Source organism: Aspergillus versicolor (genome assembly GCF_001890125.1).
Source record: "Aspergillus versicolor CBS 583.65 unplaced genomic scaffold ASPVEscaffold_3, whole genome shotgun sequence".
NCBI classification, from domain to species: domain Eukaryota; kingdom Fungi; phylum Ascomycota; class Eurotiomycetes; order Eurotiales; family Aspergillaceae; genus Aspergillus; species Aspergillus versicolor.
This window is the reverse complement of record NW_024467526.1, coordinates 1,151,740-1,170,715: the sequence shown is the minus strand read 5'-3', so window position 1 is coordinate 1,170,715 and position 18,976 is coordinate 1,151,740. Positions and strand designations below refer to the sequence as shown.

The window sequence follows — 18,976 nt, the reverse complement described above, 5'->3', positions numbered from 1 at the left end:
AGGCCAGCCACGAATCATAAATCTTGAAACATAAGTCATAAAAGCAAGGACACTCCGTTACGAATCCAGTTCAGTTACGGACGTCCCCATTGGTAGCAGACTGCGTGTTGCCGTTCGCGTTCATACCGAGCTCCCGCTCAACAGCGAACTTGACAGCGTCGAGGACAGTCTCACATGTCTTCTTTGCCGGGTAGCGAGGAATTGTACCCCCCTGGTAGACACCAGTCTTGACGAGGATGGAGAACCAGTGCGAGTCGCTGACCTCGTTGAAACTATTCGTGCCACGAATGTCCGATTCGGGAGTATCTCCGACGAAGTAGACGGTGTTTGGAGGCTTGTTGATGCCGTGGGTATCTTTTCGCCACTGGCGGAGAAGTCGCATGGCGAATTCATATGTACCGAGTTGTGGCTTACCGAAGGCAAACGTGTTCAATTCTTTCCCAGTCACTGCGTGGTACATCGCCTCGAGAGAAGTGCGGAGGGCACCCATACCGAGGCGAGAGTGCTCATGGGAAGTGGACCAGACAACGTCATTGTGGGAGAAGAAGACGGGTGGGCCCTCATTGAATGTCTTGGACCGTTCCTGGAGGTTGCCACCCTTTGTCATCAGGCAATCAAGAATGATTTGTTGGTCACCAGCCCAGTCACGGCTGTCAGCAAAGACGAAAATGGCATCGATGCGAAGATTATCAAGGTCAAGGTACTTGGAGTTATTGAACTCCTCCTCGGTCAGTTTCCGGAACGGAGTGGTGTCCTGTTTCGTCTTGATGAAATCGCCGGGAGTGATAACATTCTTGAAGCCATAACCCTCGGCAACAATTCGGCATTTTTCGCCCTCGCCACCGACGACGAGAACATTGTCGTATTTCTCTGCCATTTCCCGCATCGGGGTGTGGCCGCAGATGAACTGACCAGGGGAGACTTCAAGCTCAAGCTGACGGCTGAGATCTAAGCATCTTTCTTCCTCAGTCTTACCACCACCGTTCGTAACGAAGATGTATGGACTATTATTAGGAGATTAGTAACGGATCAGAACCAAGAGGTTACGTTGCAGCAAACTTACACTTTGATGCCATATGGGTTCTTCCCGTTGATGTACTTCAAAGCCTCAACGGCGGCGGGAATCGGCTTCCCTCCTCGCAAGAGGACACCATCGATGTCAAAGGCTAGAGCAAACTCATCTGTCGTGACATTCTCACTGGCGGCAGGGATGAAGGGCGACGTGGCTGGTGAGGCAGCCTGGGGAGAGCTCTCATCTGAAGAGACGGACGTATCACTGTTCAGGCGCTCCTTCGCTCTTTCCATCTCAACGGGAAAGTCCGCGGCATCGGACGAAGCCATCAAGTGCTTGGGTGGCATAACCACACTGGGTCCGCCAAACAAGTCTGCCCGTTGGGCAGACTCGTTTGACAGTCGACGATAGGCATGGCCCTTCGAGAGAGCGTCCTTGACAGACATTCTAAAGTAGGTGGGGTGTGGAAGTGAAGTAGATAATATAGATATGTAGGGTGGAGATGGTCTCCTGCAGGTGAGCAAGCCGTCTCAAGACAAGGTGATGATCTGAGATGGCTAAGGCAGTAGCAGATGCAAAAATAACTTTGAACTCAGGCTTCAAGTGGATGAAGAGCTCAGTCTAAAGCAAGGCGGTTCTTAGCGGTGGAGATTGTAGGTGAAGATCGATGAGGATTTATGGGGTGGGTGAAAGAAGATTTGAGAGATTCTGAAGGCCGGATTCACCAGATTAATATAGTAGAATCGGAGAGTGGTAGAAACCTACCGAGCCAACCCCTGGCTCCGTCATCGACATTGTATGGAACAAGGCAGCCTGGTGGGTCTGAACGAGTAGCGCCGTCGTTGGTCTTGGTATCAGCTCCACCAGTCGAAAGTTTAGTTCCTTCTGCGTGCGGCGGGTATGTCATGGATTCCATTTACCACGAAGCGACAATGGAGGCGGATATTATGTGAGACGGGCCTTTGGCCTATCAGGAACCATGGGATGTGACGTGCAGTAGTGGGGTTCCTTCGAGCAAGAGGGAATCGGAAACCAGAAAACCAAAAGAGTCATGCCGGCTGCGGTTAAAGGCAGCTGAAGCGAGCCCTCGGGAAAGCCAGAGCGCTGGGCTCGGCGTGGCGATGGAAGACGTGCTGGTAATGATGAAGTTGATATCATCGTGGGGAGAGAGGAAGCTTGACGTTCTTCGGAGGAAGTGGAGGGTCAATCATTGGTCCTTGAAACGTGCCAGGCCAGTACCGTGACGGTCACCGCCATTACTTACCCGTCACAAAACGCCGCCAATACGCAGCGTCTCATCAACCCTTCGTGCAGGGCCATGGCGCTTGGGTTCACGCCAAAAGTCACACTATCTGGACGGCCGACCGAGAAGGGTGCATAGTCTAGCCTTGAATCATCACCGTCGGGTCGGTTCAACCGACCAGACCAGACGCAAAACCGGATATGATTCGCCATACCTGTCGTTTTGGTCACCACAGCCTCGCCGACCCTCTGACATCATAGGTGGGTCCGGCATCCGTGCCATATTGTAGCCCAACCTATCACGACGTCACTCATTACATACCAGACGATACGGGAATCCAGCCGCATGTAATTTACAACCTCTTCATACAACCTCACGGGAGTGTATACATGAGGCCGGTGGAAGGAGCCCTGGCTATAACACGCCTCTTATTAAGGTACTTGTCGACAAATAACGCCAACCCGGCCAAAATGAGACACCACCACGAAATAGAATAGGAACAGCCTAGTCCGGCGTCCCGATCACCAAAGCCAAAGTGCGGCGCCTGCAGCACTGATTGGACCTACGAAACCACCGAGCATCCTTTAAAGCATGGCAGTCATCAGCGGATGGTTTAACAAAGGAGCTAAGTAGAGGTTGGTGCATGCAAGGAGATCCAGATGCGGTATTAGATAGGGAAAGCTGAGGGCTTGCGGATGCGGGTGCGAATGCGGTTGGTGAGTGCGCTGCGCCCCTTCGCCTGGACAACGTAGGGTTGCGTTTTGGCTTTCGAACCCCAATTTCGTGCATGTGAAATTGTCGCTGGGAAATACGACAACCACCACTTACTCGTCGATTATTGTATGGTTAACTCCGGATTTTGGAAACGAGATCGAGAATGTCTAGATTCGGAAGATTGGCGCAGCCGGCCCATGGGTGGATAACTGGGGTTGGATTGGAGCAAGGAACATGAAAGGGGAATCATCCACGCCCAGTCCAATGGTACAGATACTGCTAAAGGGGGGGAGGCTTATGCCATTGCTATACTCACTGAGTTTACTCTGAAGTTCTCAGGCTGATGCGACGTGTTTCTTCAGTCGGAACCACCGGCCATCATGGAAGGCAGCAGTCAGTGGTTGCACTTTGTGGTAGTGAGGCTGATGGTAGAATGCAAGGCAACACCCATAGTTTACTGGTTACTCCTGTATTACATTCTATGCTTTTGCCTGTCAGAGTTTAAGTTTGCGGGACAAAGTTGACGAATTATTCCTGCATAGAACTTTGTACAGACGAAGTATCTAGCTGGTTTGAAGGATTACTTTTATGTAGTAATTCTAAGTAGAGACAAATTACGCCAATCTGTGTCCATCAAGGACGCTTGATGCGTCAAGAGGATAAGAGGAGGAATGAGAAAAGAAAGAGAAAAAAAAAAAAAGAGAAAGAGAGAGAGAAAAAAGGAATCAAAGTGAAAGAGTATAGAAAATAATATAAACAACGCTAATGAGTCAGACATGCAATCGTCACATATATAGATTATACACCAAAGAAAGATAGTCTGATTAGTTCAGCCATTATTCCACCTGGAGGATCAAGTCTGCGCCCCTTCGCGATGGCGTCAGGTTACGCTCCCAAGCAGACGGCTTCTTCTTAGGCATGCCGAGCTTTCCCTTCGGAGTATCCTTGTATTCGCCAGAATTCCTCGGTGCGTTGTATGCCGATGGCTGCTCATCGCTCTGTTCTAGCCAGTAGTCGTCGGGACAATAGGGAACTGTCACCTCTTTGGGTGACGCCTTGCCGCGTCGTATTTGAACACGCTTGATATCGTCTTGTCGGACAATCCGAGGCCGTGAAACGACTTCCTGAGGTTGATTATGTAGGCCGCCATCAGGATACCTCACCGAGCTGCCGCGATCACTAGAACCCTCTCTCATTGGATCTTGAACTTCGCCCATCGGTGTACGGATTTCCCGTACAGGGGTAAGCGGGCGGAAACCTCCAGAGTGACGGGATGCTCGGCGAGAATCTGAACCGATATTGTTGTGATCACCAAACCCGAACTCAAAATCATATCCCGGATAATCGCCAAAGGAGTTCCGATTCACCCCGGCACCCCGAGCTGCACCGTGAGGTTGAATCACTTTAGCTCCAACGAAACCAGCGTCAGAGTTTTGCCAGTATCCGTCAAGGTCGTCATCATAATCCATATGACCTGGCCGGTAAGGGGATGTTCCCTGGAGAACCGCTTGACGAGACGGTTGAAGATTATCTTTAGCATTCCAATAGACCGGTCTTTTCCCATTGACGGCTCCTTTCGTAGCCACCATTTGGCCCGGCGCCCCAAACCCATACATCATGGCACGCGGATTGGGAGGTAGTCCTGCCATCGGAACCCGGTTTTTGCTCTTCCCATTCCCTGGTGCGAAACCGGGTAGCTGTATTGGAGGACTCGGGAGCTTTCTTGGCCCTGTGTAGTTCTCTTCTTCAGAAAAGCTTTCCCCGCTAGAGGGTCTAGATTTTTTGTGCTGGCTCCACCTAAGTGGCCTGGGATAGAGTTCATACGTTGGCTTGTCTGGAAGCAAATCGGACACCGTTCTCGATGAGGCAATCGAGGCGGCATCAAAATCGAAATTGGAGGAAGACTGGGCGCCCGTCCTGTCTGTTTTGTTTTCTAGCGTATGGCGGTATCCATCGTCTTCTTCCGGCCGGGTAACAACGACTGCAGGATAGTGAGCTGGGGGTTGATATTCAGAATCCACCGGAGGAACAAGTCTAGCGCTCTCAGATTCAGGATTAAGCATTCCAGGTGACGGTCGTGGTCCCATCGGAGGACGTCTTGGTGGGAAGCTGAAATCAGGCGGCTCTGACATATGCCCGCCAATCTCAAAGAATTCTCGGTCTTGTGCTTTCCGCCTGATCTTTCGACAGCAGAAGAAAATTATGACACCGATAATGAAAAAGCCAGCGATGCCAGACGCAACAGAGACGCCAATAACTGCACCGGAGTTGAGGCTACTGCCTTGCGTAGATGCACCAGATGTTTCATCGGATGTTGCGCTAGGCAATTGATCTGTTGACGTTGTCGACGTTTGCTCGTCAGTCTCAGTGCTAGAAGTGTGGGTGGTGCTATCGGTGGCCGATGTTGGATTCTCGAATGTTGTTGTTGTTGCTGTTAAAGTATGGTCTGTTTCTGTTGATGATTCTGTGGAGGACTCTATTGTTGGACGGGTGCTTGTTGTTTCCGAATGTGTAGTGACCGTTGTAGTGTGCCTTGTCGTGGAGGTAGGGTTGGAAGGCGATGCGATTGTAGCAACAATCGTAGGGTGTGTCTGCGGCAGGGCTCCCGGCACAGAGTTGCAGATGCTGTAGGTATCGAAACTCATTGCCACTTCCAACGAACACAATGAGAGACTGCATCGCAAGGCCGCCTCCCCCAAGGTGTACCCGCTCGTTGTATTCTTCTTGCACAAATAATTCAGGTCACAGCCTTTCGAGCAAGCGTCTTTTGGGTATTCCGTGCTTATAAAACTCTCGACACATTCTGAAGCGCATTTTGGCAGTAGGTTGAGCAAAGAGACGGTCGACGTATTCGTGCATTGCGTGAGATATACAAGGACAACGGCTACTGTTAGTACCCATCTAATAGGATATGATAACATGGTGCGGTAACCTATTGTCGATATTCAGTCAGCCTCTCAAGGCACTTCAAATCCGCCTGAAACAGCCCGCGAAGGAAGCATGTACATACCCAGGTTTTCGAGCTACAGAGGAGCTCGTTCCTCTGATTCATTAGTACAGGTTGTATATCATTCTAAGATGCTAACACAAGGTAGAATAAATTGGGAATGAGTAGAGATTCAGGTATTATCCCACCAGAGCGGCTAGACGCCCGGCAACTAGGGTGGGAGGAAGACATCATCATGAAGATTCACGGCGCCTACAGCCATCTTGCTGGTATTGGAGCATGAAGAGAGATCACCTCCTCCAGACGTGCTGGCGACTGACTGGTCCATCGATTCGTCCAGATCTGAAACAGGGCGCATATGGCTCTTGTACGCGCCGTGATGAAACACAGGGCCCCAGCATGCGAAGATGGGAAGTCGGCTGCCTGAGCGCGAGGAAGCGCCTTGTTTGGAGGGGCAAAGACATCATATCCGCTGGCATTTTGGAATAGGCGCCCTAGTTAGCGCCGGCGCTGCAGGACGAAGCAATCAACGTCGCCGTCAGCTGATTTGGGCCAGGCGCTTCGACGAAGCCTCGGAATGAGTGGCATCGAAGCACTCAGATCAAGTTTCTCCATCAATCAATCCCTGTCCAGGTGACAAACTTAAAACTTAAAATTCCCTTGAAGAATGACGCAGAACACGAGATCTACGCAAAAACCTACCAAGTTAGCCGAGGCGCGCTTTTACATGGGCAGTCAGTCGACTACTGCGTACCGCGCGCAAATCGACTGGTTGAGAAAGTTTCTCAGTTAATAAATAGGCTAAAAGATGATCGCAAGCGAATATATATCAATTATAGAAGTTATCCATTAATTGTGAAGCAAAAGCAAAGCCCAGAAGCAACATGGGCTGGTATCATAAAAAAATAGACGCATGAAACCGACATAACTGACATGGCAACAGATATTATAACCCAGCAATACGTCAACCAAATCCGGTCATCAGCATGCGACTATCGTTAAAAGAGACCGAAGAAATGCGAGGGAGTGGGACGCCAAGGAGGAAACGGTGATGGTCTAGCTCAGTCCTCCCGCCCGGACCTCCACGGAAGCTAGCTGACGAAACGGGGATCGCATGTTCAACTTCATCCTTTGCGAAGACGGCGAGAAACAGCAATAGTTGGCGCCGCAGGTCCAGATATTATTACTAGGTCGTCTAGTGTTTGAAAATGATGTAGCTGGAGGAACGTTAGTTATCAGACTCGGCAAACATGGTTTGGCGGAAAACATACATTGCGTGGATGATACCAGGAATCCAGCCAAGGATGGTCAAACAGATGTTGATGAGTAAATCAGCACCGCATCCAGTCTCAAGGAACACTCCAAGAGGGGGGAGGATGAAAGCGAAGATGAGCTTGCAGATGTCACTGTAAAATAACATCGGTCAGCAAACCTATACGGAAACTCGAAGTTTCGCGTTCTCTGGGTCCAGCAGAAACATCGAACGACCTCAGCCACCAAAGCAGATTGCGATCGGGGACCGGGGAAGCCAGTCCAGGTGGAAAGGGGAGGGCAGTGCGGACTTACGAGGCAGTGAAAGGCATTGTGAGTTTGTTGACGGGGTGAACCGATAGAACAGATCAAAGTAGCGATGGGAGTGGTCTCGATTATCAACGACTGAGGGATGTTGGGAAGCAAATGGAGACAAGAGGGAAGCAGGAGAGAGTAAGAAGAGCAGGGACGGAAGGGCGGGCAAGATGAGCGGTTCTTAAATCCTAAAATCCGTTGAGCGGGGGCCAAAGGCACGACTAGTTGGGAGTAGCCTGGGTGATTGTCATTTGCAGATGAGCAAAGAAAAGAGGACGTACCTCGTTCCGTCCTTTCAAACGAATTACTTGATTTACCTGAGCCCAATAACGCCTGCGCCAGCTTTGAATTGAGAAGCCTGGAGCAATTGGACTTGGAGCATGAGCCTGTGCTACGTCATGCCGGCGCTGCCACTGTGGCTCATGACGAGGCCAATTCTCCTGATTGGCTTCCTCTTCTTTGCTCATGTCATTTCGGCGAGGGTCTGTCAACCGTTCAGAGACGGCCTCTAGCCAGGGACTCGCCTTCTCGAGGTCGTCTGCAATCCCTGATTTTTCCTGAATCCTTCTGGTTCGTCCGTCATCCAGAAAACCACCAAATTCGGCTCTGTTGATCACATTTTGCTTTGAATTCTGCTGCCTAAGAAGGTGTAGGCTTGGCTGATCGTGCGCTAGTAGCCGCCAGCATCACCAGAGCGACCAGCCGCTTAAGGGTCGCCTCGAAGGCCAGCTAAAAATCCTTCGAAAATGGGAAGCTCCCATCCATGGCCTCGTAGGCTCGTATCCTCTTCAATGGAGTCCAGCCCTACAGCCCCATCGGCCCAGAGCCTATCTCAGCCACGTTATGGATCCCCAAACGGCTTCAAAAATGGATGATATCATCGCGCATAGTCCGTCCATTTTTAGCAGCATGCACAATCAAGAAATGAGTCGCAAATAAGTCGACAACCGAAACATAAAGAAGGCAGCCTAGCTGCAACTAATAAGTCATCCTTGATAGACTGCGGCGATCCTGAATCAATGATACCTAAGTATGGCAAATTGGCAACCCTGCACAACCCAGTGATGCAATCGTCAAAATGGGCCGCAATATTAATTCAAAGAACCTATTTCTAATCTTACACCGTAAGCCTAACGAGCATATCGCCTCCAAGCTCAGTAACCTTCGTAAACGTTCCAGAAGAAGTTGACTTGTCTGCTGCGCCCCTCTGGCTGCAGGAAAATGTTTCCTCAGTGTCGGGAGGCTTGGCATGCTGACCAAAAAGTTTCCCCATGTTTAGACTTGCCAATTCTTTGACAATATCTCTTCCCAACATCACACAGGCAGCTGACGGCTCCACTCCTTTGGCATTTTCTTTACTGTCATTCTGTTACCAATGCTTTCATGGCGGTAGCATTTGCGTTCGCCCCGCGCTCTTTGCCAGCGCGGCTGGCTGCTCGGCCGGACCTGCAGCATCAAGTGCTCCGACGGGGCAAAGGCTCAATTTGTTCTCAGATGCGTCCTCCTATTCGCAGGTGGCTGGGGTCAACAACAAGTGAAGTCAACATTGGTCAATGTCTAGCTAGTACATGGCTAACGACGACGCCTGAACAGCTGGTGAGCGTCCTTGAAATCACTACTTGGCTAACATGCTAAACGCCTTGAAGACTCCAGATGACATTCTATCCGGCTTCCCTAACGCTGCGCCCGATTCGGCATTGGAATACATCCCGATCCTTCTCTTCACTCCGGCCTTCGCTCATTGGGCTGGTACACAAAGCGCATTTGTCGAGCAGTGCCTGGGTCGATTCTACCGTGAGGCGCTAGGTCGGTCCCCGCAAACAGCTATCCATGCGATCACTGCCATAATCGACCACCTGCCGCGCACTGCACAGACTGGTGGAAGTACACTTGGATCTGAGACGGAGGGCGAGGGAGTTTCGATTCTATTCGCTCGAAGGGAGAACATCCAGGGCAAAGCTGTCACACGGCGTCAAATCCGCTCGACGGAAACTGAAGAGCCAACACTGCTCTTCTCTTTCCCTAAGGAGGTTGAGGGTAGCAACGCCATACACCAGCCCGTCCACGAAATTGGATTACGGCTCGCAAACACTATCTTTCTAAATGGCAAGGAAAACACACTTCTAGGGACTCGCTGGGCTTACGATTCGTCTTCCATGAGACTTAAACCAAAAAAATCAGCCGATCTCTCGATATGTTCGGTGACAATGACCCCAACCAGAATTCGCAACTCACTCAAGCTCCCCTTACACCCTGTCGGTCAACGAAGAAAGGTGATAACGAGTATGGGAAATATTCTACGCCAAATAGCGAAACACGCCGACGGTAAATCAGATGACCCAATGCCGGCCTCCTCTGAACTAGAAAAGGAACTGCCGCGGTATATCGCGGAAAACAACATTGCGGACCAAAGGGTTTCTGTTTGGGCCTTGATTGAAACGTCGGCCGAAAGTCCGTACACTAAATCAAAGCACTCGCAGGGTAGCCTTGCAAGAGCAATTCAAATGGGCGCCAAGCTTCACCGCGTCATGAGTGGCGGGGGTGGATGGGGGAAGAAACAGGGTCTCCTGTCACTCGACCCAGAAATGAGCTTTGGACAGCCCAGTAATGAGGGTATGAAGCCCCTCAGTGAGGTTCTTTCACCTGAAAATGGAAGCTCGGCGAACGCGGTGACTTCCCCTCCTGAGTCGCCGATGTCCATACAGGATTTGTCAACTCTGTCGCAGGCTGCAGAGTCCGGTGACTACGTCCAATTTTTTGTCTCTGTCGAAGAGAATAAGTTACGCGAGGAGAGCAATAGCATCTCTGAACCCTCAGGAGCAGGTCTGACTTGCTCCTTTGGAGTACTGTCGGATGCCGACTCGTTTCCAAGCCATGCAGCAAAGCATAAGGACCTAACGACTATGCCGAACTATTTTGGAGCATTATCCGAAAAGGCCATCACGTACCTACATCCAGTGGACGAATCTGGGCCAGGTAGTATCTTCGAATCTCGTACGAAGATCGACGTTCCTGGATCACGGGTTACCTTGGTACTCGAGTGAACCTGGGTCAGTACTAAACCAATTGTGACTGTATCTAAATATGTACACTATCAATGTATAATATATGCAAAAAAGAATCTAAGTGACCCAGTTAGTGAGCCAAGTGTATGGCGTATGATGTTGAATGTGTACACTGTAAAGCTATTGCCAAGCCAAATCACGTGATGGCACGGGAGGTGCTTCAGCCTCTCCGAAGCAACCAGCGTGTTCGCCTTCAACCTCCATATCCGACCCTCATCGTCAAGCTCTCAGATCATCATCGCAACAGCTCCGCTGCAGCGATAACCTGCCGTATATCCATTTCTTCTGGTCGCTTTCATCTTTTTTGACTTGATTTTGTTTTTTCTGGCTCCATTCGACTCTCAAAATGGCCACTGAGCTCTGGTACGTAATCATCACAAAGCTTCTCCTTTCTCCTAGACTGGAGCACCTGCGCTCGCACTTCGAAGATATCTTCAACTTTTGATTGTCTTTTGTTTCATTTGCTAACATCTATATCTACAGTCCCGTCTACGCGGTGAGTGACCCGTCTTGTTCCAGATCTCTCGACCCAACCCCCAAGTCACTCGGTTTCTCTCGGCGCGATGGTTTCCTGTAAGATAGCGACATGATAACTGATAATTGTTTTTTTCTCAGCCGTTCTTCGGCTCCTTAGGCTGCACTTCAGCCATCGTTTTCACCTGCTTTGGAGCCGCCTATGGAACTGCTAAGGCTGGCGTCGGAGTTTGCTCCATGGGTGTCCTCCGCCCCGACCTGATCGTTAAGAGTACGTTATTTTCTGCGCGAGTCCGATAAGAAATAATTCTAAACCGATTTCATAGACATTGTTCCTGTCGTCATGGCTGGTATCATTGGTATTTACGGTCTCGTCGTGTCGGTCCTTATCGCAAACAACCTGAGCCAGAAGGTTCCCCTCTACACAGCATTGGTTCAGTTGGGAGCCGGTCTCGCTGTCGGTCTTGCTGGTTTGGCTGCCGGGTATGTTAACTATTCATCGTTATGCCCTTACGTCTCAAGTTAACGTCTTGCCCAGCTTTGCCATCGGTATCGTCGGAGATGCTGGTGTCCGCGGAACAGCCCAGCAGCCAAGGCTCTATGTCGGCATGATTCTGATTCTCATTTTCGCTGAAGTTCTGGGTTAGTACTGAAAACTAAGGAATATCGAATAACCGAATCTCTAACTATTGAACTTTCAAACTGCAGGTCTTTACGGTCTCATTGTCGCTCTTCTCATGAACTCCCGTGCCACCCTTGACGCCAATTGCGCTTAGAGAAAGCCGTCGTGGACCATTCACTCTGGTGGCTCGCAAACGGAGCACCTAGGCACCTGAACTCAGACTTGTGAACGTACCTTGCATGATATGTCGTTTTCACTTGACCAGGAGGGAAGCAATAACTGCCCCTGGGTTAAGCTGTGCAGTATTTTGGTTGGGGGATGAAGGGACTGTTGGATTCTACACCTGACAATTATAATGCGTCTATCCTTGCCTGCATACTTGTAGGCCAGGTCAGAGGTGGGGAGTTTATCGTAGATACATTGCATGATTTGCGGAAACTGTACTTTATGGGAGTTGCTTGCTGCGATCCTAGAAAACCGGATTTTTATATGTTTTGTCCTTACTAGCTATAGTACTCAGTCTTTATGCGTGCTACAAATTCCTCTTGCTTATCTCCTGTTTGTATCCAGGTACCTTGGCTGCCAGCAGTTATCAATTATCAGATAGCAGCCCACTAGTTCATCTGTAAGATCAAGATATCCAAGAAGGCGATATGAGCCCGAAATAACACCGCTCTCCCCTATGTATCTAGCTCCAGTTAACCACTGTGGTCGTTAACAATGACAATTGGCGGCCTTGCTCATGCACATGCCAAATGATTGCCATACAGTTTTTTCTTAATAAATATCATAGGTGTAACATAGATATAAACAATATTGTCTATTGATGTGTGACGCATGAAAATATGATATAATAGGTACAAAGCCACGAAGGCAGGTATGGGAGTAACCAAACAAATCAGGTGAATGATTGGAATCAAAGATACAACGTTCTATTGATATGCTATGAGAGAAGCGCGCGATGTATCGAATTAGGTTCGATTGGGGTGATTGAGAGTTGTAGAGGGGAACGCACAAATGAGGAATTAGAGACAGCAAGGAGAGAAATAGGAAGCGCAAACGGCTCAATCAATTAGGCCTTGTCAAGCTTCCTCCTCAGTGTTCTCGTCCTGCGCAAAAGCTTCTTGAACTTATGGTTCTTCATCTTCCGCTGGCGCCGTCTCCGTGTACTAATCGCGTGCATGGTCCGGTTGTTTCGTAGACGCTCAATGTAGGTAGTCTGGGAGTTTTGGGGGACGTCGATAGCAGCTCCGGTTTCTCCGGCTCCGGGGGCTTCCATATTCCGGGCTTGGACGAACGGGGTCGTGTGAGCTTCGTAGGTCTTGCTTCCGTCAGAGAGAGTGGACTCCTGGATGGTTAAGACAGTGGAGTAGCTCGAGGTTCCCTGAGATTGTTGCTGGTCTGCGGATTCCGCAGCGGCGGTGTAAGGGGTCGGGGGAGGCGGGGGGTTGAACGGACGAAGACGTTTCGTCATTTCTTCCACAGAAACCTTCAGTTCGGACATGTCCAGTGCGTCGAACTGGCTTTTCTCGCCTTCGTAGCCGCCCAAAGAGCCGTCGTTCTCGGCAAAATGATGCGCGGCGTTTTCCATCGAGTCGACGGCGGAAGAGAGTGTGAACATCACATCGCCCGCATCATTCTTCGAGGCCTGCTTAGTGAATATCGAGCCAAATGCTTCCGGGCTTGACGGTGGAGGGACGGTAGAAGAGACGGAGATGGGGCGGTGGATGGAAAAGAACGACGCAAGCTGAACATCTAAATGGGAAACATGTCATTAGTATCCGAATAGCACGCACAATACTGGACGTTCAAGCTACTTACCATGCGGCTGCAAGTGTTGCGTCGAGGGAACACTTGGAAGTCTCGAAAAGGCGTTTGGCTGGCTGGACTTGGAGCCGTTGCGGCCACTGCCGTTGCCATCCTTTCCTCTCCGTTTTGAGGACTTGCCGTCACGCTTCTCGCCAGAGCTAACTTCTTTCGCGGGCGTTTGAGACGATGTTTCGACTCTCCTGGAGCCATCGCTCGGCTTGGAGGAGGATGACGAAGAGTAGCGGCGTTGACGGACGATGCCGGTGGAGGACGTCGCCAGGCCTTGGCTAGAAGAGCGACAGACGCCAGAAACCGGCGCTATTGGCGCCCATGCTGCCCGACGCAGTGAGGACGACAGCATGTTTAGGTGTTGAGTCGAGGGGGCACAGGTTGTTCGGGGCAAAGACGGTGCTCATGAGGCGAAATCTAAGTCAAGCCGATCATGCGGAACGGATTAGGTAACTCCCGAAAGCCGCCCGAAATTCGGCAATATGCCTCAGGCACAACAGTGCTGTATCAGGCCACCACTCTTGAGAGGACGATGAGTATACGATATAGGGTAATTTGTCACTTAACGATTCCAATTAATGTAGCTAAAATACAGGATAGTAAATAAAGACGCATAGTTGGTATCTCAACGCATCAATCTCGAACCCAATAGTCATCAGCTTCCAGCGTAGATCAGCTCGGCCGATTGTCCCACTTCCGGTTTTGTAAACTAATTCGGACATTGTATAAAGCTGCCAAAGCATCTCCCACTGCAGAAAGCTTAGATAGCTTAGTTTGAAGCATTAACCAGCGTATATTTAGGTGAGTAGGTGAAAAGCAAATAAAACAGTAGCACTGCAAGAACCTCCGAACGTGGGAAGAAGGTTAAAAAAAAAAAATTCGTCAGAAGTGTCAGAATATCCTAACAAAGAGGAATAAATGGTATCAATCAGCATTATATAGGAAGTGAGCCCATCGCTGAACCGAAGAAATAGAAAGTTGTAAAGCCGGCTAGGCTTTTACCGCCCAATCAACAAGATGCAAGTATATATGCAAGACAAGCAAACGAACGTAAAGGCCCGATGAGACATGCGGGTCGGAGGCCAAACGCTCAAAGAATGCAACGAGAAATCATAGATCAGATGCAATAGAAAATCTCATGGCCGCCGGAGACCTCGTGAAATCCAAATTCAGTCGTGCGATCCAAGGTAAATTATAGTATGAGAGTGTGGAGATTCTTCTGGATAATCATATCCTGTACCGAGTCCATGGTAGCCTTCAGCAGTGTTGTGTCCGTGGCATTGGTATAGTGGATATAGATTTCTCGGTCAGGTATCCGGTTAATGCCTCGGAATCGATCAGAAAAGTATTTTGCTGCAGCATCAAAGTTAGAGTTCGAATCGCTGTAGTCCGGGAAATGTTTCGATATCGGTGAAATTTCGAGTTTGTCTTTGAAAAGATCAATCTTGTTAAGGAATAGGATTATGGGCTTCCGTTTGAACCACTCCCCGTTAACTAGGGATTCGAAAAGCATCATTGCTTCGTGCATTTGGTTCTATGGATAACAAGTTAGAAATTTCAAGTTCAAGTGGACTAGGTTAATGGCAACTTACAGCATTCTGGTCTTCAACAAGACACTGGTCATATCCGGACAATGCAACCATGAAGAGCAAGCATTGGACGCCCTCGAAACAATGGATCCATTTCTTGCGCTCGGAACGTTGCCCACCAACATCCATCATGCGGAAGTTCATCTGGCCCAGTTCAAATAGTGTTTCTGTGATACCTGTTGTTCGCAAACGTGCCTGCAACATGTCCTGGTTGTCCGGAAGCCACCCGGGTTCGAATATTCGATCGAGCGAATTAAAGAAGCTACATGAAAGTCAGCATAAGGGGTATTTAGAGGGGTGATCGTCGCAGAGCTCACTAATTCAAGTTATCGTGAAGAGCGAACTCATGGCCCTTGGAAACAGCCCTCTGGACTCCTTCGTCTCTCCACATATCGTTCATTGCATCCCGAACTTTAATGTCGGAAAATGCTTCCTCAACACCAACATCAGCTTCCAAGTTATCTATAAAGCTTGCCAGCGGCTGAAGGCGCAGTGCATGTTAGCATTTACATTCAACAAACAAGTGGGAATAGGACTAACCCTTGTTGAATCGCTTTTGAAATCGATGTTCTCAGTCCGCATAATTTCCAGGAGAACCTTGTAAGCAACCACAATATTTGAATATATCACTGCTCGTGTTTGACGGCGCTCATCTTCAGGAAACCCTCCTGAGTGGATAATGCGCATCTGCTTGATGATGGTCGATTTGCCCGATTCACCAGCACCTAAGATAAATCGATAAGTACACATCTAGCGGTGAATTGGCATGATACGTACCAAGAAGCAGGATCTTAATCGTCCTGTCCATTACTTTTTTGTCATTCTTCAGGGACTTGTCGATGCGAGCATTCCGCTGAACTGCTTCTTTGTCGTCTGCCCCATCGACGGGCTTCGAACTCATGCAGCCCATTGTGTATTGGCGGGTGCACCTGAAAGAGCAGGGATTCCAAGAGTCGAACGCTAGTAAAAAATAGCAGCTAGGTTAGCTGGTATCTCCAGTGTATACGCGCATTTATGACTCAAAGAGCAATGCGAACAGTATCCGCAAATATATGCTCAAACTGCCGGCCAGACAGCCAAGGAAAGAAGTGATTGAGACATGTATCGTAACCTGGTCTGAATCTCAAAATCGAGCAGCTTGGCTTCTTCTAGCCCTCGTGCCTGAGCATTACGCCAGGCATGGCTGGGGAAAAAAGAAAAAAGAAAATAACAAAAACACCTACCAACCAAATCACGGAGATAACGAAACGGGGATCCAATCCAATCCCGTCTCAAGCGTTATCCAGCCTTACGGATAAACGTCTATTATTGAGGCCCCGGAACACGCAAAGGCGGCTACCAAGGCAGCTTTCTGTTTACAAGCGCACAAAACCCAAGACCCAACGGCCAGTTATTGCCTTGCGAATGGATACCGTCGTCGGATAAAGGGGCAGATTCTCGATACGGGGCGTTACAATTATCGGCTCTGATGGACAGTATATTCCAAATATCGCGACTAATATAGTACCAAGGCGACGAAGTCGGGGGTAATAATCGAGGCCGCAAAGTTCGAGTAGGTTTCCGGTGGTTGATCGGGGACGTCTCAGGGAGTGGGAGTGAGGTTGCTCAGAATAAAGACAGAGGTTTCGGAAATTGAATTGAGAAGGCTTTCAGACAGTGAAACGTTCAATGTTATGTTTTGAGCTTCTTCGGACGATGGGTTGCTGTCCTAGCAGCCTGGGAGTAGTAAAGCGCACGCTGAGGGGGAGAAAGGGTAATTGGAGCTCAGTGTAGTGGAGAGAGCGGCATCTCCAGCAGAGGACAATAAAACAAGAGAAGGGGGAGAGTGCAGAAGGAAGAGCAGGGTCTAGAATGAGTCGTCGAAAATTCGCTGCAGGGAGCAGGAAGGAGGACGGGAAGTGTGAGAGCGTCGCGCGATTTGTTAGTTATATTGATGCGTCCGATCGGAGGAGGGGGCATTCATCGCCCTGGTCTGTGGGAGGCCGACACAAAGCACGGAGCACTTGGAGCTTAGGGAGGACTAACCATCCTCGGTGGATTCTTTTCTTGTGAGCGGCGCCAGGAGTCCAAGGACTAGGGAAGCCAAATAATAAAAATAAAAACAATCAGGAAATTCGACTCATGCGAAGACGAAACCAGGAACCAAACGAGCCAACGACAAGCAGTGCAGTCGCCCAAATTGGCCGAGGAAGAAGGCCATGGGGGGAGTTGGCCCAGCTAGCCTGCTGTTAGTGCTGAGCTAGTCGGGGAGTCTGGCGGGAAGCCAATACGGAGAATCCCCCAAGCAACTTGCCTCGCATGAATGGTTCGGCTGCTACTTCTGCTCTCCACCCCGAGGTCTTCAGCTTGAATTCTATCTTCACCGAGATCCCACGCATTTCGATTCATGGGGAGGAGAATCTTATTATTTCGCTCGCTCCCTTAATATAAACGGTGGTCCTCGACGCTGATGTTTCAAGAGGCCGAAGAGGCAGGTAACTCGAGCACCCGACAAGATCTCACAAACTCCCGGTATCTCTCTCGTTCATGCATGCCGGGACGAACGGTAAATGCGACTCCATCGCCCGCCGCCCAATTCCCCATAGTCATCCACGTCTGAACTTGCTCATGTTGGGTTGTTCTCTCCTGGATAACTCCACCAAATCCGTCCGAGCCAGGAACCTCTCCTTTACCAAGTTCGCCAGGTTCCCACATCCCACAAGGCGATGATAAAAGACAATAACCATTATTGCCAATAATGGGAAGGAGCCATTAGCCATGCTCGTCCAAATAATGTCAGACCTGGGGGATCAAGAAACCAAATCTGAGTCAGAGAGGAACCTCCCCGGAACACATTGCCAAATTTGCCAAGAGGGGCAAAGCCACGAGGCTAGGATCCGTCGCATCTCGCATACACAGATCGGCATATATTTGGCTGACAAGTGTGTTAATTCCACTGTGCATGGAAGATATTGAGTGCACATGTGGCCCATCAACCTCCTGCAGTGGAATTCTGCAAAAATAGACGTTCACCTCTTCAGGGTTCGGATTCTCCCCTCTTTTCTTAAAGATAAGTTCCTCAAGGTCGCAAAGAGTTACCTGGAGCGCTGAGGCGTTGCCTGTCTTTCCCGCCTGTTTTCAAGATGTGGAGCAAACCCCCTCCTACATGCCCCATATGCCATAATCATTATCATTGGTTATATACAGTTCCCAGATTGCCAGTTCTGTTCCCGCCCCATGTCAAAGTGTTCCCGCCCGTCCCTTAGCCGAAGTACGATTTGGACTTTAGAAGTGACAGGACTGTGGCGTTATTAACTAACTTCAGCCCAGCAGTGTATGGAAGTTATATCGGACTAACCTGGCTCAATAATCATACTCTGGAAAAACTGATTCACAGATTGGACAACATATTTTTATCACGAAGGACAAGGGGAATGATAGCTCCTTCTGAAACGAGGTGGATCTTTCCTTCCGGCCAGCCGGTTTCATCTTTCCAACGGACAAAAACACCGTCCTGCCGCTAAGGCAGGGGTAGCCAAGCCTTGAGCCTGTCGTTCCGGGGTTATTGTCCATTGAAAAGGCCATGGCGCCATGCGACAGCTGCAATATCGCGACACAGCATCCGTAGCGTTCTCCTTTTCAGGGCAGATCATATGCCAAAGGAACAACTCCCGACGGCAAAACTAAGCCAAGGCGACAGCGATATTGCTGACTGCTCCTCTTCAATTTCAGATGCTGGTCAGCTCTCTCGCCATTGGCCTCAAGGATGAACTTCCTCGGGAGGCGCACCCGCGTACTTACGACGGTGTGTAGTTTGTTTCCCAGACTCCCTAGCCCATGGTTGCTTTTTTTGCGTATGACGGCTCTGGGCTTCATATCTGCTGTATATGTACCCTTCGGTATGTATCTATTAAGAAAAGAGAGAAAGAGAAAAAAAATAAATAAAT

General features: G+C 49.6%; 7 protein-coding genes across 7 annotated transcripts; 2 read left to right on the top strand and 5 right to left on the bottom strand.

The window, feature by feature from the left end:
- Positions 1-70: 70 nt before the first annotated feature.
- ASPVEDRAFT_51268 (phosphatidyl synthase) lies at positions 71-1,458 on the bottom strand (the record flags this gene model as incomplete). The annotated part of the gene is made up of 2 exons (XM_040814446.1): positions 71-1,004; positions 1,064-1,458. The coding sequence occupies 2 exons, from the start codon at positions 1,456-1,458 to the stop codon at positions 71-73; spliced, it is 1,329 nt and encodes a 442-aa protein (XP_040665750.1).
- Positions 1,459-3,424: 1,966 nt separating this feature from the next.
- ASPVEDRAFT_538833 (uncharacterized protein) lies at positions 3,425-6,087 on the bottom strand. The gene is made up of 2 exons (XM_040814856.1): positions 5,980-6,087; positions 3,425-5,901 (listed from the first exon to the last, which is right to left on the bottom strand). The coding sequence occupies exon 2, from the start codon at positions 5,888-5,890 to the stop codon at positions 3,806-3,808; it is 2,085 nt and encodes a 694-aa protein (XP_040665749.1). The 5' UTR covers positions 5,891-5,901; positions 5,980-6,087; the 3' UTR covers positions 3,425-3,805.
- Positions 6,088-7,139: 1,052 nt separating this feature from the next.
- Positions 7,140-7,546, bottom strand: ASPVEDRAFT_39374 (YqaE/Pmp3 family membrane protein). Its single transcript, XM_040811906.1, has 2 exons — positions 7,483-7,546; positions 7,140-7,377 (listed from the first exon to the last, which is right to left on the bottom strand). Exon 2 carries the CDS (start codon positions 7,334-7,336, stop codon positions 7,145-7,147), a length of 192 nt encoding a protein of 63 aa, XP_040665748.1. The 5' UTR covers positions 7,337-7,377; positions 7,483-7,546; the 3' UTR covers positions 7,140-7,144.
- A 1,319-nt stretch (positions 7,547-8,865) lies between these two features.
- Positions 8,866-10,526, top strand: ASPVEDRAFT_51266 (uncharacterized protein; the record flags this gene model as incomplete). Its single annotated transcript, XM_040814445.1, has 2 exons — positions 8,866-9,078; positions 9,129-10,526. The coding sequence occupies 2 exons, from the start codon at positions 8,866-8,868 to the stop codon at positions 10,524-10,526; spliced, it is 1,611 nt and encodes a 536-aa protein (XP_040665747.1).
- A 367-nt stretch (positions 10,527-10,893) lies between these two features.
- Positions 10,894-11,797, top strand: ASPVEDRAFT_51265 (H(+)-transporting V0 sector ATPase subunit c; the record flags this gene model as incomplete). Its single annotated transcript, XM_040814444.1, has 6 exons — positions 10,894-10,910; positions 11,031-11,034; positions 11,163-11,292; positions 11,348-11,504; positions 11,560-11,663; positions 11,730-11,797. The coding sequence occupies 6 exons, from the start codon at positions 10,894-10,896 to the stop codon at positions 11,795-11,797; spliced, it is 480 nt and encodes a 159-aa protein (XP_040665746.1).
- A 918-nt stretch (positions 11,798-12,715) lies between these two features.
- On the bottom strand, positions 12,716-13,813 carry ASPVEDRAFT_81569 (mitochondrial 37S ribosomal protein mS38; the record flags this gene model as incomplete). Its single annotated transcript, XM_040817060.1, has 2 exons — positions 12,716-13,398; positions 13,465-13,813. 2 exons carry the CDS (start codon positions 13,811-13,813, stop codon positions 12,716-12,718), a joined length of 1,032 nt encoding a protein of 343 aa, XP_040665745.1.
- Positions 13,814-14,653: 840 nt separating this feature from the next.
- ASPVEDRAFT_81568 (guanine nucleotide-binding protein subunit alpha) lies at positions 14,654-15,960 on the bottom strand (the record flags this gene model as incomplete). Its single annotated transcript, XM_040817059.1, has 5 exons — positions 14,654-14,995; positions 15,054-15,312; positions 15,368-15,531; positions 15,591-15,775; positions 15,828-15,960. The coding sequence occupies 5 exons, from the start codon at positions 15,958-15,960 to the stop codon at positions 14,654-14,656; spliced, it is 1,083 nt and encodes a 360-aa protein (XP_040665744.1).
- Between the last annotated feature and the right edge of the window lie 3,016 nt (positions 15,961-18,976).

Excerpts from the sequence above, each read along its gene's own strand:
- ASPVEDRAFT_39374 (XM_040811906.1), bottom strand. The coding sequence starts at position 7,336 with ATGTTATTTTACAGTGACATCTGCAAGCTCATCTTCGCTTTCATCCTC.
- ASPVEDRAFT_538833 (XM_040814856.1), bottom strand. The coding sequence starts at position 5,890 with ATGTTATCATATCCTATTAGATGGGTACTAACAGTAGCCGTTGTCCTT.